Raw genomic sequence first — 20,968 nt, 5'->3', positions numbered from 1 at the left:
TTTCTGTCACCCAAAAGCAGCTTTAATTTCCTTTTAAGGGGAAGCTCATGTTGCTTATATTTTAAATCCCGCATGCTTATCTATCCTAGTTTAAAGCAAAACCACATCAAAGTAAAGCCATGTCATTATTTAACTCTGAGACATGGGGTGAGTTCTGATTAAAACACTTTTTAGCTCCACTTTCTGCTGCTTGTAGCTGCAACCCAAGGCAGGATTTGCATGGTGTCACATTATCCTGACACACTGCCTTGGACATGGCAGATGTGTGTAGAAGGAGTCCTTAATCTGGTGTTACACAGTCTGGGGCTTCCTTATGCCTTACTGCAGCAACAGACATGCTGTCAATGTGTCAGCACCTAATGGAGGGACTTATTTACACCATTAGGCACTGATTGTTGCTTTTAAAAACCATTAGGAATAACAGATAGAAAATAACCTAAATTACCGAGAGACACGAATGTCGTTTTATTTTGTTTTTTTTCTATCTTAGATAAGAATTAGATCTTGTGGAATGAGCGAAGTGGAATGATGATAGGGCTTGAAAAATGATGGGCGGAGGGGAAAAAAATAGAAAACTAATGAAATGGATGAAACACTGAGCCAGAAAATAAAACGCATGGAAAAGTGTTTACAAAAAAAAAAGAGCAAGAAAGAAGGTTGAACAGAAAACTGTTGGGTTTGGATTTCATTCGCCGTGATAAAGGCATTAGTGAATGAAGTCATCGCAGACTGTTCAAACCAAGACGCATGACGAGTGTGTGGGGAGAGAAAGGGCACTGAGAGTTAGGTGGAGAGAGAGGGGAGATAAGGAGACAGGAGGAGGAGGAGGAGGAGGAGAGAGAGAGAGAGAGAGAGAGAGAGAGAGAGAGAGAGAGAGAGAGAGAGAGAGAGAGAGAGAGAGAGAGAAAGGGAGAGTCATGTCTTATTAATACTGTGACTGCTCTCTGGCAGTGAGTGAAAGTACACATCCATCAAACATCTGTCAAACAGCGTAATCCATACGGTTTAACATAAGCTGCTGGCACCACCGTCGGACCCACACAGATGCTCCCGTCTGAAAACACAGCAATCATTGGACAAAAAAAAAAAAAGAAAAGAAAACAGCAGCGGGATTTATATTAATACAGCCGTCGCGTGACCTCACAGGCACCGGGAGCTCCTTTAGCGCATACTCAAGTACGGGTCCGCGTGCGGCTCTTATTCGGCATGCGCGGCGCGTGTTCTCACCGTGGACCTGCAGCATGGCCGAGGCCTCCGTCTTGCCCACGCTGTTCTCAGATGTGCAGGTGTACGTCCCTTCATCCTGCTCCTTCACGCGGAACAAACGCAGGTTGTTGCCATTGCGGATTTCAAACCTGGGAACGAAGCGAGGCGAGACACAGAAAGGGTGGACACACACATACACAAAAAGAAAGAAATAAATAAAAAATTCTAACTGCACAAAGTGAAAAAAGCAATCTCCTGGTAGGACAAGATAAGATTCACCCCCTCCATGTCACTCAATCTGAAGCCATGATTTTCTTTTCTTTTTTTTTTTTTTGGAGGAATTTTCTGGAAACAAATAAAATGTCCGGAAAAAGGTGATAAACCAAATAAAAAAAACCAGACTGAATCAGGCTTTATGATTAAAACAATTGCAATTGTGCTCAAATATACATTTAAATATCTGGCAATCAATGTCAATACAGAGCAGGCAGTGAGTAAATTAGGTCTATTTAGCACATTTAGAGAAATGATTTCAAATAGAATGAAATTAGAGTGAATATAATATGATGTAATACCCATACAAAACTAAAGATGCCATAGGTTTTTCTTTTTCTTCAGTGATGAACATTGGAATATTTTAGATGAGGTTTTTTTTATACGAAAATTATCAAAATGGAAGAAAACTCAGATATAAATGGCAGGAATATATTGAAGCAACGCTCAAAAGACTAGCAACAGAAAACAATGCAGAGTTTGTGCTGATGAAATTTAGCCAACATAAACTGAGTAAAGGTACAACTTTTTCCATGACGACATCAGAAGCCTTTTTCCTTGGTGTCTTGAGTAAACAAACATGATTTAAGAGTTAAAATGCTAAACCATGATAGCCTCATCCTGTCTATTATAAAAGAAAGAAATGACGAAACTGTTCAAAAGCTGGGTTGTTTCCACCAATGAATGCTCTTTGAAATTTTCCATAAGCCAAACTAAATAATTAAAGATCAAACCTGCTGCAAATGTGTGCTAGAAACTCAAAACTGAGATCTATTTCTAACATACGTCTCTTCTGCGGTTCGTGCACAACTCCTTTAGTCTCACCTCCCACGAGGGAGCTCCCCTTCCTCTCGCCGCCATCGTACGGTGGGAGCAGGATCGCCGTGGACCTCACACAGGAAGTCCACAGTCTCTTCCTCCATGACCACCTGGTTTACCGGGCGCCGTACCAACACCGGACGTTCTGCAGAGGAGGCATTATGTACGAACACATTATATCAGAATAAAATGGCAGAATAAAATGCTGTAAAAGTGCAAAACTCCTCACAGATTTCCAAGTTCAGCTTTGGAAACATGAAAACACGTTTTCAAATTATTTCATATTTAAGATTAACCTGTCTGTCCCTGTGTAAAAAATATAATTCCATCATTTTAAGTCATAACAATTCACCAAATGGTTTCTATTAGATTATTTACAATTTACTACATGATCAATAAGTGCTTAACTCAGACCTGTCTGACAACATAAAGTACACTACAGTACCACATTGTGCTCCAACAAGTTATAGACAGTCTGGAAGGAATTCACTGTCATTTCTTGGGCTTTGGGTCTCAGGTAAACATTGAGCGTCATTGTCCAGAACTGTAATGAACCTTTCCTCAAAAAGGAAAGGTGAAGCTGTTTATCCATCCATCCATCCGTCCGTCCGTCCGTCCGTCCAGCCGATAGATTGATTGATTGATTGATTGATTGATTGATTGATTTTGGAGTGGCCTAATAAAAGCTTCTTTAAAATAATTCTCCAAAGAAGAGTAAGTCACAATTTCTCCACAGTGAGTTTAAAGACTCATTTCCAGTTATTGACAACCCTTAATAAAAGTTATAATAACAGCAAACAGTTGTTTTGTTTTAGGGGAAATGTCCTTTTCACACAGGGACAGAGTTTTGCACTTTATAGATCATAATTTATTTATTCTGGTCATTTTTCTTAACATTTGTTTAATGATTTGAAACATTAGGTTTTGAGAGGGCAAACAGTTCTCTGTGAAGATGTGGAGTTTTTACCGTAAACCACCAGCTCGGCAGGATCGCTGTCCCTCTCTCCCACCATGTTGGTTCCCACACACACATACATGCCGGCATCGTTCTTCCTGGTGGGGGAGATCATCAGCTTGCCCCCTCGCATCTAAAGAAGAACATCAGCATAGAATGACAGCTCAGCTCAGAGTCTCCTGACGTCTCACGTATCCTGGATCGTTGCAGCCTTTGATGGCAAAAATCCATATTAGGAAAGCTTTCCAGGAATAAATTATGAATATTTTATATCAAAACAACACGTGAATAGTTGTGGTTTTCCCACAAGTGACACAGTGAACTATGTGTGTGTTATAATAAAGTTTCTCCTGCTCTCAGACAGCCACTGCCTATATTTTAAAAGTTGACTTTCAGCAATCTCGCATCCATCTCCGGGTTTCACACATGAGGGGAGAGGACGACAGGGACGCCAGGGATCCAGACATTTTCCAGTCCACAGCATAACAACATGTCTGCAATGAATTATAGTCTTTTGAAACTATTGTCAGTCTAAATGAGTATCTCTCCCTTTTGTAAAACTCATTCCTCCTTGACTTCGAATGCCACATCATACATGAGGTTCAAGGTAAGAAAAATAAGACAAATCCCTTTTTTCTGTTTTGTTTAAAGTGACATTAGCTTTTGCTTTGAGCAAAAGCTAATGTCAGCTAAAATACATTTCTGCTTTTTGTTCTGCTACAGTAAATGCAGCAGAAATCATAGGTTGTAAAGAATTTGAATTTATTTTATTGTTAGTCAGGAGGTGCAGAAATGTGTAGGTCTGATGCTCTCAGAGGCAAACTGCAAACTTAACCTTTTGAAGGTCACCATTAGACAGTTTATTGGGTTTTGCTGCATCACTACAATGTCTAATTTTATCCCTCTTTGTTTTACAAAAGTAGTGCAAATCCAAATTAAACCTTGTCTTAATATTAGTATTTTTAATAGAACTATTTCATTTAGAGAAAAAAACAAATTGAAATAAGCTCCACAGCCAAGCTAAGATCAAAACTGGTTTGGACTTACAAAAATGCTCACATCCCTTGAACTTTTCACCACATATTCATGATATGACCTCAAAACTCAATGTATTTTATTGGATTTTATTTGATAGAACATTACAGTAATGCATACTGTCAATTGTTACCATTGGTTTCCAATGGTTACCAATGTTACCAAGGGTAATCAGTCCCAAATATAAATGTTGCTATTTAAAATTTAGCCAACACATTAGTTCAGGCACTAAGGCACTAAGTTAACAATATGCTAAATTGCACTTTTTCAATTCATAACAGCCTGACTTCTAAAAGGGATTAGAAATGAATAACATATTCTATTAAAGGCTACAGGAACTGGAAATAGCGTGTCAGAGGTTTTCCCTTCTGCAGCTCCAATTCGTAACGTAGGAGGTTCAGATAGAGTCAGCAAGTTGAAATCAACAGTCCAATTTATTAAGGCCAAATTACAGCGATGGTCCATCACCATGCTTCCTTAAGGGAAACACAGGAAATGGCACCAGACAGAAGTTTCTAGTTCCTTTTCTAGGCCTCTATCCAAGCTACGCCCTAAAGAGGGCGTTCCCTTATGAAGTAATCTCCTTAACATCACATGTGCATGTATGTGTGAGCCTGTGAACGTATGTGTGTGTGCGAACATGCAAGCAGCTAAAAGAGAGACAGGAAAACACAGAATCATTTATAACAAGAGTAATAACACTAAAAAACTGAAGTATTCATGGTTATATCATCATCAAAAAGAGAGAGTTTAGGTCGGTGCTCCTGCATTTATGCTCACCGTGATGCGGTCGTCTTTGCTGCTGACGCGGGCGTTGTTGCGTTTCCAGAAGACGGAGGGTTCGGGGTGACCCCGTGGGGGCACGCACTCCAACACCGCGGGCTCTCCGGCGGCCACCACCACGTCGCTCGGGGCCTGCCGGAAATCATCTCTCAGGACTGAGAGAGAAGACAACATGCAAACGCAAAACTCGATTAGCTTGAAAGGCTCTGCGGGCCTGAAGTATTAAAACACACAGACAGGGAACTAGCAGGGCAAACACACAACCAGCTTCATCAAAGCATCATCGGTCTGTTTGTCTTGGAAGTAGCTGCCACCTTTTTTCTTTTACAGGCCTGATCAATCTACCTGTTTGGGACTGAGAAAGTTCATTATTGTACATGCCTGACTGCTCAAATCCCACCCCCACCTTCAACATCCCTCATGTTCCCCCCACTTTCACATCCTGGTTTTCCTCTTCTTCTGCTGTCAGGACAGACTGAATAATGCACATCTTTCAGTCCAACATGAAGCAAACAAATAATAATGGCGCATTTATAATTTAGCCAACACGTGAGCGAGTAAAAATATTGCTCCAGCGCTGGAGAAGAGATTTAATTTGCTCTCCGGCGGCTGGAGTCAGCAGTGAGCGAGAAAGCCGATCCCCCTGAAGTCGGAGCAACCCCGCGGATGAGGACAGGATGAGAGGTTTGACACGGCGACCTCTGATATCCTCTAATCTTTTCCTGTGATTGACAGATGAAAGCCTCGGCTTGAACCGTGAACCAAGCCTTCTCGAGAGAGAGAGAGAGACAGAGGCTCTTGTACAAATGGAAACTTGTGCTTTTAAGGCGCTGACAGCCTTACACTTTCAAACACACACAGGCAGTCGCAGACAGCGGGTTTGCCTCGTCCTGTCGGACAGGGTTCTTTATTCTCTCTGTTTCTTTTTTTTCCTAAACAAAGTGTTTTATTTCAGCCTAATCAATCAATGCAGTTTCCTTTTACACACTCATTAATAATTTAGCCATCTCTCGCTGATACAGAGATAAAAGAGCCCGTGCTTTTTCACCAATGCGCAATCTGTGTCAAAACACTAAATGTTGATCCCTGTGCAGCCCTTTCAGTCAGCTGATCAAGGTATTTGCTGCGGTGAGCAGAGTCACACGTTCCACTTATTCAGCTCTTAAAACAGTCAGAAGACTTAAGTGACTGTAAGGGAGATTTTTCCCCCCAGCACAGGTGGAATCGCATGTGAAGGAAGAAAAGTGACTTCCTGCTGGCTGACGGCTGCACAAATGAAGCGACGAGTTTCTCAGCTTTAACCTTTGGGAAGAGAAAGACCCCATTCGGCGTCCTGTCACATTCCAATTATTCCGTGGCTTTTTAATGAAACCCTTTCAATTTTGCTTTCCATGAAACACAATGACACGAGGAAAGATATGGGAAATTAATGAATGAATAAAATTACAACGTCGCTTCCCGACACTCTAATGTGGCATTAGGAGAGAAAAGTTGGCCTTTCATGTTTTCAAGATGAGTCGCTGCCAGGAGCATGGATTTTTTTTTTTACCAGCTGCGTCGCACACCTCTAGATAATTTCTTATTATTACTATTTTGGGAGAAAAAAACTGACACCCAAACACACCAGCTTTCCGTTTTAGCTGTATTTTTACGGAGCTACAACAGTGATAGCTTCCATTGCTGTTGGGAAAAAACAAAGATTTGGCATTGAGAAATCAGATATTGGAAATAAAAACATTGTCACTGAAATAAAGAAACAAACCCATTGAACAACTTATGATCATACGTTCCAGCTTTTTTTTTTTTGTGACAAGTTTTCAATGTCGCTGCAGGTGGTCAAGTGGGGGAAAAAACACACACACCTTGTGCAGCACATAGCTCGTGATGTGAGATTTACTTCAAGCAAAATAACAAAAATGGGGGACAGTGGTAAAATAAGATTTTAAATTCAGAAATTTCTACCTTGGGCCAAGCACTATAAACTGTAAAAAATATTAAATAAAAATTTTAGAAGAGCACTTTTTTGGTCTATATCAATGGATCACCAGGCTGCTCCAGTTTTCCACTCGTCCTACCTGCAGTCCCCTGGTGGTTTATCATTCCTCAACCTCTTGAAAGGGTTTTGTTTTTATGACTATTATCATTATTAATTTTATAAACTGACCAGTTATTGACTTTGTGACAATTGTTGCAGGTTTTTCAATTGCACCGTTTTGTCTTTCATTGCTTGATTTTACTTCATTTTATTTTTTAATGTCAAATGTCTTTTTTTTGTAAGTTGTCACTGTTTTAACTCAAGATATTTTAACCTTGTGTGTTTAACTTTAACACCACAGAAGTGCAGTTTCTCTTATTCAACCCTAAATATTGCACCTATTCAAAATTAGCACAAAAACTAGAGGTGTACCGATAAATTGGTCAGAAAATAAGTCTGTCCCAGTTTCCTTAATTGGGACCGATGTGAAGTCGATACTAAAGCTCTAAACATCAACCACTGTCCTCTTCAACTGTTCTGTGAGAAGGGTCAGACTGGCCCACCATGTCATGTCTACACGTTTGCAGTAAACCCTCTGTTGCTAACTCAGTGACTTTCTCGATATATTAAAAAAAATCAGTACCGGCCAAAATCAGAATAGGCAGATTGGTAATCCACAAACGTCCACACCCTGCTGAAATACTAACAGTGACTCAAACAACTAAACTGATCACGTCCTCTGGTTTATGTCTAGGCTTTGTGATGGAGTTGCTCCCCCCAGTGCAGGTACAGCAGGCCTGTCTCCGCTGGAAATGCCTTCCAGGCGGTTTAGGAGCGGGTTAAAGGGATATATTCATCCCAAACCAGGCCTTTTATCTGGTTGAGAACTTGCACACACAGGCTTTATGGCAGAGGCGTGGACTCAAATTTTACACACTTTCACACCGATGACTCATGACTTCACTTGGACTCGAACCCTTTGACTTGAAACAACGTGATATCTTACACAAAACAGAAAGCGTGTTTCGTAGAAAAAACCTCGATTGCACAACGATGAAACGGTGCCAGGCGCAGGATCCAGCCATTTGCCAATATTTCCGCCTCCTGTTGCCACAGCGAGCATACTTCTTCTACCGTGCTGTTCGGCTTCCTTTTCTTCCGCGTCCTACAATGACAGCAAAGACTCCGGAGGTGGTAGAGAGGTCCTGTCATCCGGCACTATCAAAGAGGCGTGCGTGCCGGATGCTCGGCAGCATAACTCGGCACCATGATATTCTGGCAATTTCAGTGAGATTTGAAATCCAAAAGGAAGCAAGTTGATTTATTTTATTTTTTATTTTTTTGTACAAGCCTGGAGACTGTGACACAAGTGCTGCCAGTGGCTGTGTTGATGTTACGGACAGGTTCTGTGCAGAGCTACCAGAAATATTTCTGGTAACTTTGTTGAGTGATGGACTCAGAGAAAAATGGTTTAAAATAGAGAATAACTGTGTTGTCCTCCTTAAAATCTGAACTGAAAAGTGTTTTACCTAAGAAAAGTAATGACAATGAAACAAAATGTAAAGAAAAAAATTATACTTTAATATCCCCGTTTGTGTTATGTGTGAGCGACCAACACATAGCATGTTGTTACATAAGGATTAAATCAATATGGAACAAATACAATGCTTGCAGTGCTTAATTTAGTTTTCTACTAAATTCTCATAATGTCCAAATCTAGAGAAAAAAATATAGAAATTAATTTGCCTGCACAGACTAAAAAAGAAATAAATTTGACTTGACTTTAAACTCACCTGGGGATTTTCATGCCTTCAGTTGAAACTTGCATGGAAAGTTTCTTTTTCTCTTTTTTCTCTTTTTCTTTGTTTTGATATCCATCCATCCATCCATCCATCCATCCATCCATCCATCCATCCATCCATCCATCCATCCATCCATCCATCCATCCATCCATCCATCCATCCATCNCCATCCATCCATCCATCCATCCATCCATCCATCCATCCATCCATCCATCCATCCATCCATCCATCCATCCATTTTCTTGACACCCTTGTCCCTTATTGGGGTCGGGAGGGTTGCTGGTGCCTATCTCCAGCTAACATTCCGGGTGAGATGTCATACCATCAACAGTAAAAAAAAAAAATTAAAAATTGAAATGATAGAAGAAACCTTGTGACTTCAGGTTGTTTCAAAAAAAGTTCATGACATTCGCAGAAAATGACAAGATGAAAAGACTGGGTCATATGATGCGACAGTCACGTACCAATGGACAACGTTTTGTACGGTGAAATATAAAAAAAACATGAATTTTGACTTTATGAAAAGCTTTCAACAGTAGAAAGCTTGGTCCTGTTTTAAAACACATTCAGAGCCAGAACACCAGGAATGGCATTCTTTTTATGTCACCAAAAATCTAAAAAATGTTTTAAAAGCAGATAAAAAATGAGAACACTCTCAATGTCACATGCTTTGACCGAATGAATTCAACTGGGAAATTTTTCAAAAATATCTCAGAGTTTAGAGCTCTACTTTAATTATTGGTTTTAGTGCAAATGGCATGTACACACAGTATCAGTGCCGAAATTATTCTATTAAAACATCATTGCAGGAGCTGCAGACGTTTTGTGGATGCAGTCAGAAGGGGTCAGCATCTGAGAACTTCCTCAGTAATAATCAGCAATAAATATTCCAAAACTGGAGGAAATTTTCCTCTGGAATGAAGATCAGTCGACGCATTTACCTTATTGACTTGCCTTTTTTTCAGTCCCACCCTAATTTATCTGAACTTTATTGAGAGCATTAGGAGCTTATCCTCTTTATTCATAGGGAAAATTGGATTTGTCCCTGCTTTTTTAAACTTTTTTTAAAAGCTGTGACATTTGATAAACAAAAGTGACATGCCTCATCAAAATGGAAATTTGTAACCTGTTCGACATCATTAAATTTCTCATTAGCCTGCAGTGAGGGTGAATTATTATTCATAGTCAAATAACTTGTCTAAGCGCAGGTGATTATGTGCCCGTGGTTCAATCTGAGGGGTTGTCATGTGCAAACATCTGCCACAGAGAAGTAGACCGAAAACTTATCCTCACCTCACAGGCCAGTCTGGAAATCTTCACTGAAGAAAAAAAAAAAAGAGAGCAAATATGGCTACACCACAACCAGTGGAGGAATTCGTTGGATTTCTATTTCTTCTTGGAAGGTTTGCTACATGTTCTGTTGCTCAGCGTCTCTTATTAGCTTTAGCTTCCATGTTGCTTTTCTCTTTTCTGCTATTTCCTGTTTCTGTTCATCAGCTTCTATGAGTTGTTCTTACTGGTAATCAGTTATGAACTGAGATTCCTATGTTGCTCTGGTTGGCGTTATGCTAATGCTGCTCTTGATAAATGCTCCTAGAACTTTTTTTTTTTAAAACCGTTAATAGTGATACTGCTGCTGTTGGCTTTTTTGATTTCACACTGCTGTTGTAATGTCAACATTTGACTGATATCACAATGTTTTCTGGCCATTCTGGTGTAGTGTTGTACAAGGAGGAGCTAAATATCTGTAATATTTTGCTGAGTGTATGATTTTAAAATAAAAACAGTTTGTTTGTTGTAGTGTGGTTTCAACACAACCTCATTGAGTCCTTCTGATTTCTGTGTTAATTTTAATTAATTATTAATTTTATGCTTGTAATTGTGAATATTTGATCCAATACAAGAGTGTTTTAGTTTTTTTTAGGTACGATGGCCTCAGCTGGCTTGTGTCATTATCTGATTCTAAAAATCAATAGATTTTTACCTGCTGCTTCGACAGAGTTAAACTTACAGATATTCATGTATTAGTTTGGTATTTTTCACAGTGTTCAGTCTGATTCAGTGTTAGCTGCTGACACATATAAAATGCTTAAATACAGTTCAGTTTGTAAGTTACTAAAAAAAACATTTCACTTTTATTGGGACATCAACCCTACCAAGATTTGTCCCCCCCTCTACAGCTACAGCCTTTGAAGAATGTCTCTACTAGCTGTGCATTTCTAAGTTTGGACTTTGACTGGGCCATTCTAACACATGGATGTGCTCAGAACTAAACCTCCCCATTGTAACTCTGGCTGAATATTTGGAGTCCACTTCCTGGAAGATGAACCACAGCACCAGTAACACTGCAGCCTCTAACAAGTTTCCATCCAGGAATCCATCAATCTCATCAACTCTGCTGCGAAAAGTCATTCCTACAGCATGATGCTGCCTCCGCCGTGCTTTCTGTTGGGGATGATGACGTGCAATGTTAGTTTTTCGCAACAAAAAGGGTTTAAGTTTTGGTCTCATCTGTCCAGAGCAACTTCCAAAGGTTTCCTGTTTCTCTTGTGATAAACTTGCAATTGTTTGGCATGCTTCATTATTTAGTGTGCATAACATTACTAGGTTACTATAGCTTACTATATTAAGCTTTAGTAACCTCGAGTGATGTTTTGTGGATGGAGCATGGCCGACTCTGGAGAACCTCTACAGCAGGGGTGCCCAAAGTGAGTCCTTGAGGGCCGGCATCCTGCATGTTTTAGTTCTCTCCCTGGTGGTAGTAGCAACCTTTATCAGCATGTATATGTTCTTCTTTGGCTTTCTAATGAGCCATCATTTGATCTAGGTGAGAGAACTAAAACATGCAGGATGTCGGCCCTCGAGGACACACTTTGGGCACCACTGGTGTCTACAGGAATAACTGTTTCCAAGGCACTGGAAGGATGAACAAACTGCATTTCTACATGCAGCCACCTCAGCTTCTGATCCCCCAAGTCTCTGGGCTCCAGCCCTCTGAAAAGCAGGATACCCGAGTGCTGAAACACAAGCTCGGGAACTGAGTTAAATCCTGACATCACGAGCCTCCAAAATGTCTTTGAAGTCTAGTTAAAGATAATGTGATCCTCTCTCCTGCTGCGGCTTTAAATCCTGCCACCCTGGTCAGAGCTTCCCATGGATGTTTGTGTGTGATCATGACTCCGCCACCAAATCGATCCATCTCCTCAGAAACAGTAGAGAAAATAAGCCACCCCCCCTTCCCTGCTTCCCGAGGGGCCACTGTCCGCAGTATCTTCACAGACATAATGCGACTGGGTTTGCGGAGTAATCTCCTCTTGCTCTGCTCCATCCACGCTGGGCTCAGACACAGCGCAGTTACCTCAGGGCAAGCGAAGCCTAACCCTCCCCACCCGCCTCTGAACGGGCAAACCTTTACACTCCCTGTGAGCTTAAACAATGGCAATGCTATAAATGAGTCCCGTCCTTATTTCTGCTGTTCCGGGAGCGGCCACTCACAGAGACGACTTTAATATTTCAGGGATATACAGATTAGGAGATTTAATCTCCCTCAGAATATTCATCGCTTGATTTCTAAGTGATATTTATTCCTATTATTTGGTGTTTAGCGCAGCAGAAGGGCCATCTGTTGGCGTTTCAAAAAAAAAAAGCATTACAGAGGAAAACTGAGTAAAGCACAAGGTAATGTCATTGCACGTTCTTTGGGAGATTTCATAACACGACTTTTAGCTTTTAAGAGGAAATGATGACTGACACATTAGATAGGAAAATAATTAGGAAATGTAAATGAAATCAGAGCTTCAATGCAAAACACAAGCTGGACTATGAATTTGTGCAGTGGCTTGTCGCAATAAAAAATAAGCAATAAATCAATTAATTGCATGATGAATTAAAACAAACAACTATTTTCATTTGCATGATTTATCATTTTTCTTTTTTCTTTTTTTTTACCTAAAACTGGATGACAAACGTCTTCAGTCTTTTGGTTTGGTCCCAACCAGGCCCTTATTTTGAAGGACAGTTTTGCTTACAGAGACTTCATAATTCATTTTATTGATCGTTTTTGTATTTCTGTATTTATTTTTGATATTTTAAATGTCTTTAAGTTCCAGTGTTCAAGGTAAATTTGAATTTAAAGTCTATTGATATTTGAGAATGTGTTCTTGTATTATTATTATTATGCCGCTACCATTATATTACTTGAAAATGGTCTCAAAACAACAACATTATCTTTTATTGCACTAACTTCAAGGACAATTTATCGACCAGACGTTTAAATATGTTTTTTCGAGAAGTAGAAACGTAATAATGTTTTAACCTTCTGTAAATATGTTTTTTAAGCTTCCTGAAAGCGACTTACACAAAGCTCAAGCATGGAGTGAACAGCTGCTGGAAACTGAACAATCTCTCACTGCTTTGTTTCCTTTATTCACGGCTGGGATTTGGTTGACCGCTGCGCACACTGCATGAAGTTACACTGTTACACCCAAACACCTGTGTAAACGGATATTCATGCTCGTCTTTCTTTTTCTTTCCATCCATTCTACATGCAAACCTGGTAAAGAGGAAGTTTTTGTCCGTTGAATGCCGAGCTTTTACATGTCAGGAAATTGTAAACTTGCTCTGGTCATTGCAAGGTTCCAACTCCAAGTGGGTGAAAACACAACAGTGTTGCTCGGCCTTTTATATATTTGAGATTACATTTAGGATGTTTTCACAACTGATAACCCTGTAGATTCAAAATTGTAACATTTGTTACATTTTCAGCTGACGCAGTTTAGTTTCATACTGCTCTGTGTCAAATAATCCAAGCCAATTTGAAACCTTGTTCCTCCTCTGGCCTGCACCAAGAATTATTGAAGCAAATCACATGAGAACCTCCAAAGAAGACATTAGCACAACTTCTTCTTTCACAAAATAAGAACAAAAATGGAGTAGCATCAGAGTTTAGCAGTTGTAGGATTGCACAACCCATTTCCTCCGTTAACATTAAGACTCTTGTGTTTGTTTTGGCTCTATTTACCCAGAATGCCTTTCGCTGCAGCTTGCTTCCTGCTTTTGGAGCAGTCTCCGTTCCACTTGCATCCTTGTAGTGAATGCACTCTTTAATAATCTTAGAACCTGGGGTTTCTCTAAAAAAAAAAAATTCAAATTTAGACTAGCTTTTGAAAAAGATTGGACTTTCTTGTTTCACCAAAGTACTTGTACAACTCCATCCCAGCACAAACACCAAACATAAAGCGAGGTGGTAGATTATTTATCACCCACCGCACGTGGACACATTGTAATAATCCGTGATGTGATTTTGATGATGAAGCGATATTCAAGCCAACGGAGGAACGGATATTTTTGCAGACAGCTTCACCTAGAAATAACACGTAAATAAACATAAACTAGTTCACAGTGGAGCTGTATTTGGCCCAGAATGTTTAGGTTGTGAAACCGGAACGTGAACTACTTCAGTTTTGATCTCTTTGAGCTGAATTGAACTGAACTGCGTTTGTGAACAACACCCAACAGGGTCGGCTGCGGTGCTCGTGTCGCAGATTCTGGAAACGGTTTGCTGCCATTGTTCTTTTACTTTATGAGTTGTAAACCGGTTAGACGGTCGGCCTAATCCCATTGTTATGACGCCACACCGTCGTAGCTAATGTAGGCATCATCCGCAGAGGAGAGGGATTGCTTTAATCCACCCATTGTCTGATTGCGCTGATGGGGAATGTGAAACCACTCTGGGGGAAAAAAATCGCCTCCAGTAGACAGTCCCGGTCATAAGTGGCTCAGTTTTTAAAACCGGGATCATGTTTTAATTAGAAGCAGACGGAGGCAGCAGCAGCGCAATGTGAACAAACACTGATTGGTTTCAGATGAACTACGGCAGCAGGGATTCGCTTCTGAGAAATGAATCGCTTAGGTGCAATCCCATCCGACGAGAAGGATATAAACCTGCAGATTCTCTTTAGAGAGGAGAACACAATGCAGGAAAAGACAGGAAATCCCCCACACAGAACTTTGCCTCCTTTGTAATCCCTCATCAGGAGTAAGAGGAACATCTGGCTCTAAAGCCTTTTAAGCAACTTTTATTTTTCATTTGCCCTACTTTATTTTTTTATCCTTCGACACCATGTGACCGTCTGCTACACGGACGGGGATATTCACATTCAGGATTCTGAAACAGGCAGGTTTTTTTTTTTTTTCTTTTTTCTTTTTATGCCCCTCTCTCTCCTTCCCAGTTGGAAAAACCCGGGAAAACGATGGAAACGGATCTCTAGTCTGCTCCCACTGCCTCATTATTCCGCTTCCACAACAAGTCAGGCAACTCAGCCGGTTACTGGCGGCTTACATTGAAATTCAAGGACGAAAAAGAAAGAAAGAAAAAGAAAAGAAAAAAACAGAATGACGACTGCTCCTGGCATTTCTCGACAATGCAAAACCCCGTTTCTATGGCAAGCTATGGAGAAACAAAGGCTGCAAAAAGTAAAACTGCTTTGAAGCATTAGAAAGAATCATTTAACCTTTGAATTTACTTTAATTTGGAATTTAACAAGAAAAAAAAACACAAATCCATTTAGCGACTTGAATTCTTGTAGATTTACTTGAAATTCAGGAGTAAAAGAGACAATTTCTTGTCTGTTCAGAAAGACATTTTTGGCAAATGATCCATTTTTACAGTTTTTATTCTTTTGACCAAACAAGAAGAAGTTTTAAAGTAGTCAGTAAAAGCGCAATTTATATCTTTTCTGAACTGCAACACAAACTGTTGAAAGAAATCCTGCCAGCTGTGTGTTTTCATGGAGCTAAACGACCTTTCCTCTGTATGTCGGCTTTTTTCAAGTACTTCATGTCCAACTCTGAGAACAAAACAAATCAAATTAAGCAATGGACAATGTAAGCTCCTCAGGTTGCTCATTATAATCTGAAAATATGAAATCGTTTTGACGTTTGCTAGGAGATTTATCCAATGAAGGTACGAAAGATTGTGTTCAAACATCATTCGTTTCTCCCCTGAAGCTTCCGGAACAACTTTCAGAAAAGAAGATTACAGGTGGGTGGAATAATGCGTTCGCAGGGAAAACATGAGAGAAACCTGACGGATGCATGCAGCAGTCAGACAAAAAATAAAAAACCGTGTTCGTCCTTTTCATTTTGTTTTTTAATCAATGCAGTCGTATTAAAAATATTTAACATCACCTTTCGAAAAGCTTCTTTCAGGGATAATTTATTCAGACAAACAAGGACGAGCTAAAGGATTGACAGAAAAGCGGAGATTATTTTTTTTGAGACAGCTGGTGGATTTGTGCAAAAAAGAAAAAAAACATTTTTTTCTTATAAAACAAACAAATAGCTGTTTAAAGCACCTAAGTTCAACCCAGGAGATTTCTGATGTTTTTATTTTCATAAAACAGTTTTAATGTAACACTGCATAACGTTAAAGATTTGTTTACTTTCTCAATAGTTTTGGGGGAAAAAAAGATCAAAACTGTAACCATGTGTGGTCTGTCCTGGTTGTGATGAAAGTTAAACAGGATTTTAAAACAAACATGAACACAAGACGTCCCATTGTTGTTAATGGACTGAAGGACTGTCTTATCTCGTTCCTGCTCCAATTTTCAGGCCTCAAACAGAAAAAAATGCTGATTATTCTCTTTGCGAAGTCCACGTCATAAAAAATGTAGAAAACCCCAGATGACGACGCCATGACTCTTTGAAGCACTCGCAAAACTTAATTTGCAGCATTTGGGATAAACAGAGTCTTGCCTGTGGGTGAATATTTTTATCCAACACTTCAGACACTCAGCTGCTGCCTGGTGTGACATCATGAAAAGTTAAATAAATCACCAAAAGTGATCAGGAAGAAAACTTCCACAAGCCGGGTTCATCCTGTGCTACACTTTCCAGATCACACAGTGATATTTTATTTTCTGTTTTAAAGTGATCATATCCACCATATCGCTCAAGGAAGGACATGGCTTCTGTGTGCCAGGGATAAACAGGTTTCATATGAGCCCAAAAACAAAAGTACAAGACAATGAAGATGCTGGCTGGAGCTGGAAGAGCCGGCCCGAGGCACACGCTGACCCCACTGACCTACAGATACATCCTTGAATTTAAACACAGAGCTTATATCTAAAAATTTAACAGTGCTTTATTGAGAATGAGAATACTGTTAAATTTGGCTTCATGGTTTCAGTAGAGATACATTAGAACGACTTTAAATATTTTAACATTTAAGATAAAACTTAAAGGAAATGGCAAGTTTACTTTGTAAAGGTATATAAGTTAATCTTTGCTTAATTGCTATGTTGCCATAGCTACAATTTTATGCTATGAGTTTAGTCTTTGTATTTGTTCACAAATGCATCTCAAAAAATAATAACCAATAATCAGTGATTGATTTACAGCAGTCTTTCTCAAACTCTGGTGCCCCCTACCGGTCCGCAGGGTACTGCATGTAAACAACTGTTTATTTGCCGTGATGTGAGCTCAAACTGCAGTTAGCTTATCAAAAACTGTGTTTAAAAATAATAATGGGTAAGTGGCTTAAAACTGGGTCACTCAAAAGAAAGGTTCAAGATACCAGAGGAAGAAAAACAACTCCAGGAATATTATATGATCAGAGGAAGTCAAGTTATACCTGCTGAGTGGTTTGATGTGACGTTCACAAACGGGTTTAAGTCGTGAACGAGTCCATGTTGGTGAGAACTGTTCTTTGTTTTTTTACAACTTTGCTAGCTTACAATGCTCTGCTCACACGTCAGCAGCTGTTGTTATTTTTGTTTAATTAAAAATGATTTAGAACAACACAATAGATAAATACAATTTATAAAAATGGGTGGATAATTTTTATATTTAATAGTGCAAGGAGAGGATTTTAGTTTCTGCCAAAGCATCTCAAGTTTGTTTTTCTTTAATTGTGCTTCTAAATCACAGCCCTGAAATGTTATTGATGATGGTAGTAAAGAACAACTTCTTTTTTGATTTCCTTATAATTGACACAACTGGAAATATTAGAAGCTACACTTCCAGAATCTGTAAATAATTCAAGTAGAGTAGACTTGATCGTGGTTTTGTTGTGGTCAGTCACAGTTTCAAAACAGCGTCATCTTTCCCATTAAGATGAACAACTCACTTAATAAGTGCATTAAGAGACAATTGTTTTCATATCAGGCTGTACATATCAAGATGTTGTGTTGTTGTGGGGGTAATTTCGAGCTAGGTGGTCCATAAGTGTTTGTTAAATGGGTTAAATGGTGCTCGGACTGAAAAAGTTTGAGAAACACTTTAAAGCTTCGCCAAGTCAGCTTAAAACCCAGGAGGCAACAGGGCTGCCAACTGTGCCTCTCTGCAGCCCCTCATTTATAAACACACAGATGATAAAATGGAAATTACTTTTTAAAAAAAAGTAAAAGTGCCATAAATTGGGTAGGATAAAGATAAATTTAAAAGAAAGATACTGACAGGAACAGAGTTTTCTTCCAACCTGAACCACAAAGCTTTCCAATTTGATTGTTTTTCTGTGCAGCCAAAAAGCACATAAGTGCTTCCAGTCCCCACCCACAGGTTGCCCCTCATCCTGTACACTTCACATTGTGATGATGTAATGAATAGGAAACTCTCTTTTGGAAACTCTAGGGGTGGTTTTAAATTTATGAGACCTCCACAAGTTAAAAAATTCATTACCCAGAGAGCAAACACCCGCCATTTCCTCAGTTACAGCCACTTAAAATGATGCTGGGTGGGGAAAGTACCTTCCTCACTGCATCACACTTTTCTTTTTACCGCCAGGAGAGCAGCCATTTGATGTGAGGTGATAATATCCCATTCCTCTGTCTATATTATCCAGTTTTATGGAACTAAATAAACTTTTTGGACTTTATACAGATTTGTGAACTAATCCATCACTAACCAGGAATGGTGCTGTGAAGGTTATGTTAGTTAGGTCATTTCTTACACAGGCAAATACACGTGGACTCTTTGATACAACGGCTAGTTTAGAAAGGCTGGGTATATGGTAACATAATTAAGATGTTCTCAATACAGCCACAAAATGTTACACTACAAAATAACACATAATTTGGAGGTTGAAGGGAAAATAATACACAGATTCAAAAATTTCAAAAGTGCATCTATTTACATTGTTTGCACAACCACCGTTAGCTTCAATATGTGGCTAGCATCTTTTTACATATACTGTATTGATATTCTTTTCCAATCTTATTTACAAAAGAGGCCAAATTCAGTCAGACTGGATGAAGAGTGTCTGTGAAGAGGAAGTGTGGCCACTGTTTTTCAATTGGACTTAGAGCTAGACTTTGACTAGGACATTCTAACACATGATTTTGCCCTGACTGTAGCTCTATGGTCCTGATGGAAGGTGAAATTCTACCCACAATGTCAAGTTTTTGTCTAGCTTCTAACAAATATTATTCCTGTTCAGCTCAATCCAAGTTTCCATCCAACTCTGACCAACTTTGCCACTACAATTTTTCACTTCGCATAGATGAACCACAGTGGCAATTTTCTCCCCACAAGAATAATTTTGAATGTAGGGTGAAATGTTTCCCATGTGAACAGAGGATTTGCTTCCACGTTGCTGTAGTCTCCCTTACACGACTTGTGGCAAACGGTTTCGTCTGTTTGCCACCGAAAGCCAGATTATTTTGGTCACCATGAAAACGGCCAGGTTCATGGAGAACTGGGACGGATTTACTGGGGTGGCAATTGCCACCCCAAACGAGAGCCTCGCCACCCCTGTTGCCACCCCAGCTAGCGACAATGAATTCAATAAATAGTTATATCAAATCGGACATTAAGCGCATGAAACTCTTTTTTCCGACAACATTGAATGCAACACAATGTAACCTTACACCCACTGCTGAGTAGCGGGAAGTGCGAGGGAAGGACAGAGCGCCAGCAGCATTGATATTACTGGACTGGACATTACGTGATTTATCGTAAGTCACACATGCGTCATTGCTGTCCATTGAGTCAGGAATATCGGTGGTCAGGACAATACTACAATCACGTAAAGAATCAGAACAACGGGCGCAATGTTTAGCAGTTAAGTCAACCATAAATAATGGTAATAAGGGCTTCAGATTTCACAGGTGAGGAAAACGTTTTAATTTAAAGAAAACATTAAACAAGTGAGCAGTGGGTCAGTTATACTAGCCTAACTGTTGCTGGCCTCGTATTAACTTTGATTACCTTAACATGTGCTGCGCAGTTCGGTGTGTTTTGGTTCCGTTAGCACTAAAACAGGTCAACCCGCCCACCACGTCATCAGTAGAGCAGCTGTTTAAATCAGCTAATCAACCGCCGCTGTGCTCAGGCGAAAACCTATTAATAATCACAATATAGACATTAAGCCTGACAGCATAATGTAACAGATTGGATGTTCTGTTTTAGTGTTTTTGCTACTTTTTTGTGTGGGAAATGTTTGCTTTTTGGTGTTGGTGTGTTTTGGTGTGAACTTTTATTGGATGTTTGGCTTGGCAAACAGTCAGAAGTGGTTCTGTTTGGTTCTTCACCTGTTTATCAGCTTTATTTAAACAGGCGACAAAAACTGAGCTAATCCCTGTGTTTGCAAAACATGGTGATATTTATAACAGTCGTCAAACTACGGCTCCTACAGCATATTTAAAATAAAACGATTGACCAATATAAGCAGATATTCGGCCTTTCTTGTATCTTGACTGAACTAACAGAAACTAAACTGTTTATAGATTTATATCATGGAGAGCTGATGTTTATCAGTTTTCAAACTGATAAACAAACTGATGTTTATCAGTTTGAAAACTGATGTTTATGAAACATCAGTTTTCTAATCTTTATTTTAAGTTGTATTTAATAGATATATCTAATAACAAATGATGGCGCTACTAATATTTTCGTGACAGATTTCTCCTTGTCCTGTATTGGGAAAAAATGGTTTTCTGGACACAATGAATCACATAGCGACCAATAGGTGCTGTCCAGTGCAGTAATACACATCAATTAGCAGGAGTATGAAAGACATAAAAATAATTAACTATACTACATTAAGAAATTGTATTTAAGCCTCGGTGCTACATGAAGCTCATTTTGAATCAAGTTAAAAACAATATTTCGTGTATATATATA

General features: G+C 39.4%; 1 protein-coding gene across 4 annotated transcripts in view; it reads right to left on the bottom strand.

Moving 5' to 3' along the window:
- LOC103474211 (roundabout homolog 2) overlaps positions 1-20,968 on the bottom strand; it is a 101,346-nt gene that overhangs the window by 58,234 nt on the left and 22,144 nt on the right. For all 4 annotated transcript variants that reach the window (XM_008425015.2, XM_008425017.2, XM_008425019.2 and 1 more), the window contains exons 4-7: positions 5,069-5,226; positions 3,266-3,386; positions 2,305-2,443; positions 1,228-1,355 (exon numbers count right to left, since the gene is read on the bottom strand). In XM_008425015.2, coding sequence (XP_008423237.1) covers positions 1,228-1,355; positions 2,305-2,443; positions 3,266-3,386; positions 5,069-5,226 — 546 coding nt within the window. The remainder of the gene's footprint in view (positions 1-1,227; positions 1,356-2,304; positions 2,444-3,265; positions 3,387-5,068; positions 5,227-20,968) is intronic.

Source organism: Poecilia reticulata, linkage group LG13 (assembly GCF_000633615.1).
Source record: "Poecilia reticulata strain Guanapo linkage group LG13, Guppy_female_1.0+MT, whole genome shotgun sequence".
Lineage (NCBI taxonomy): Eukaryota > Metazoa > Chordata > Actinopteri > Cyprinodontiformes > Poeciliidae > Poecilia > Poecilia reticulata.
Note: the sequence above shows the minus strand (reverse complement) of the source record. Positions and strands in the feature narration are given on the sequence as shown.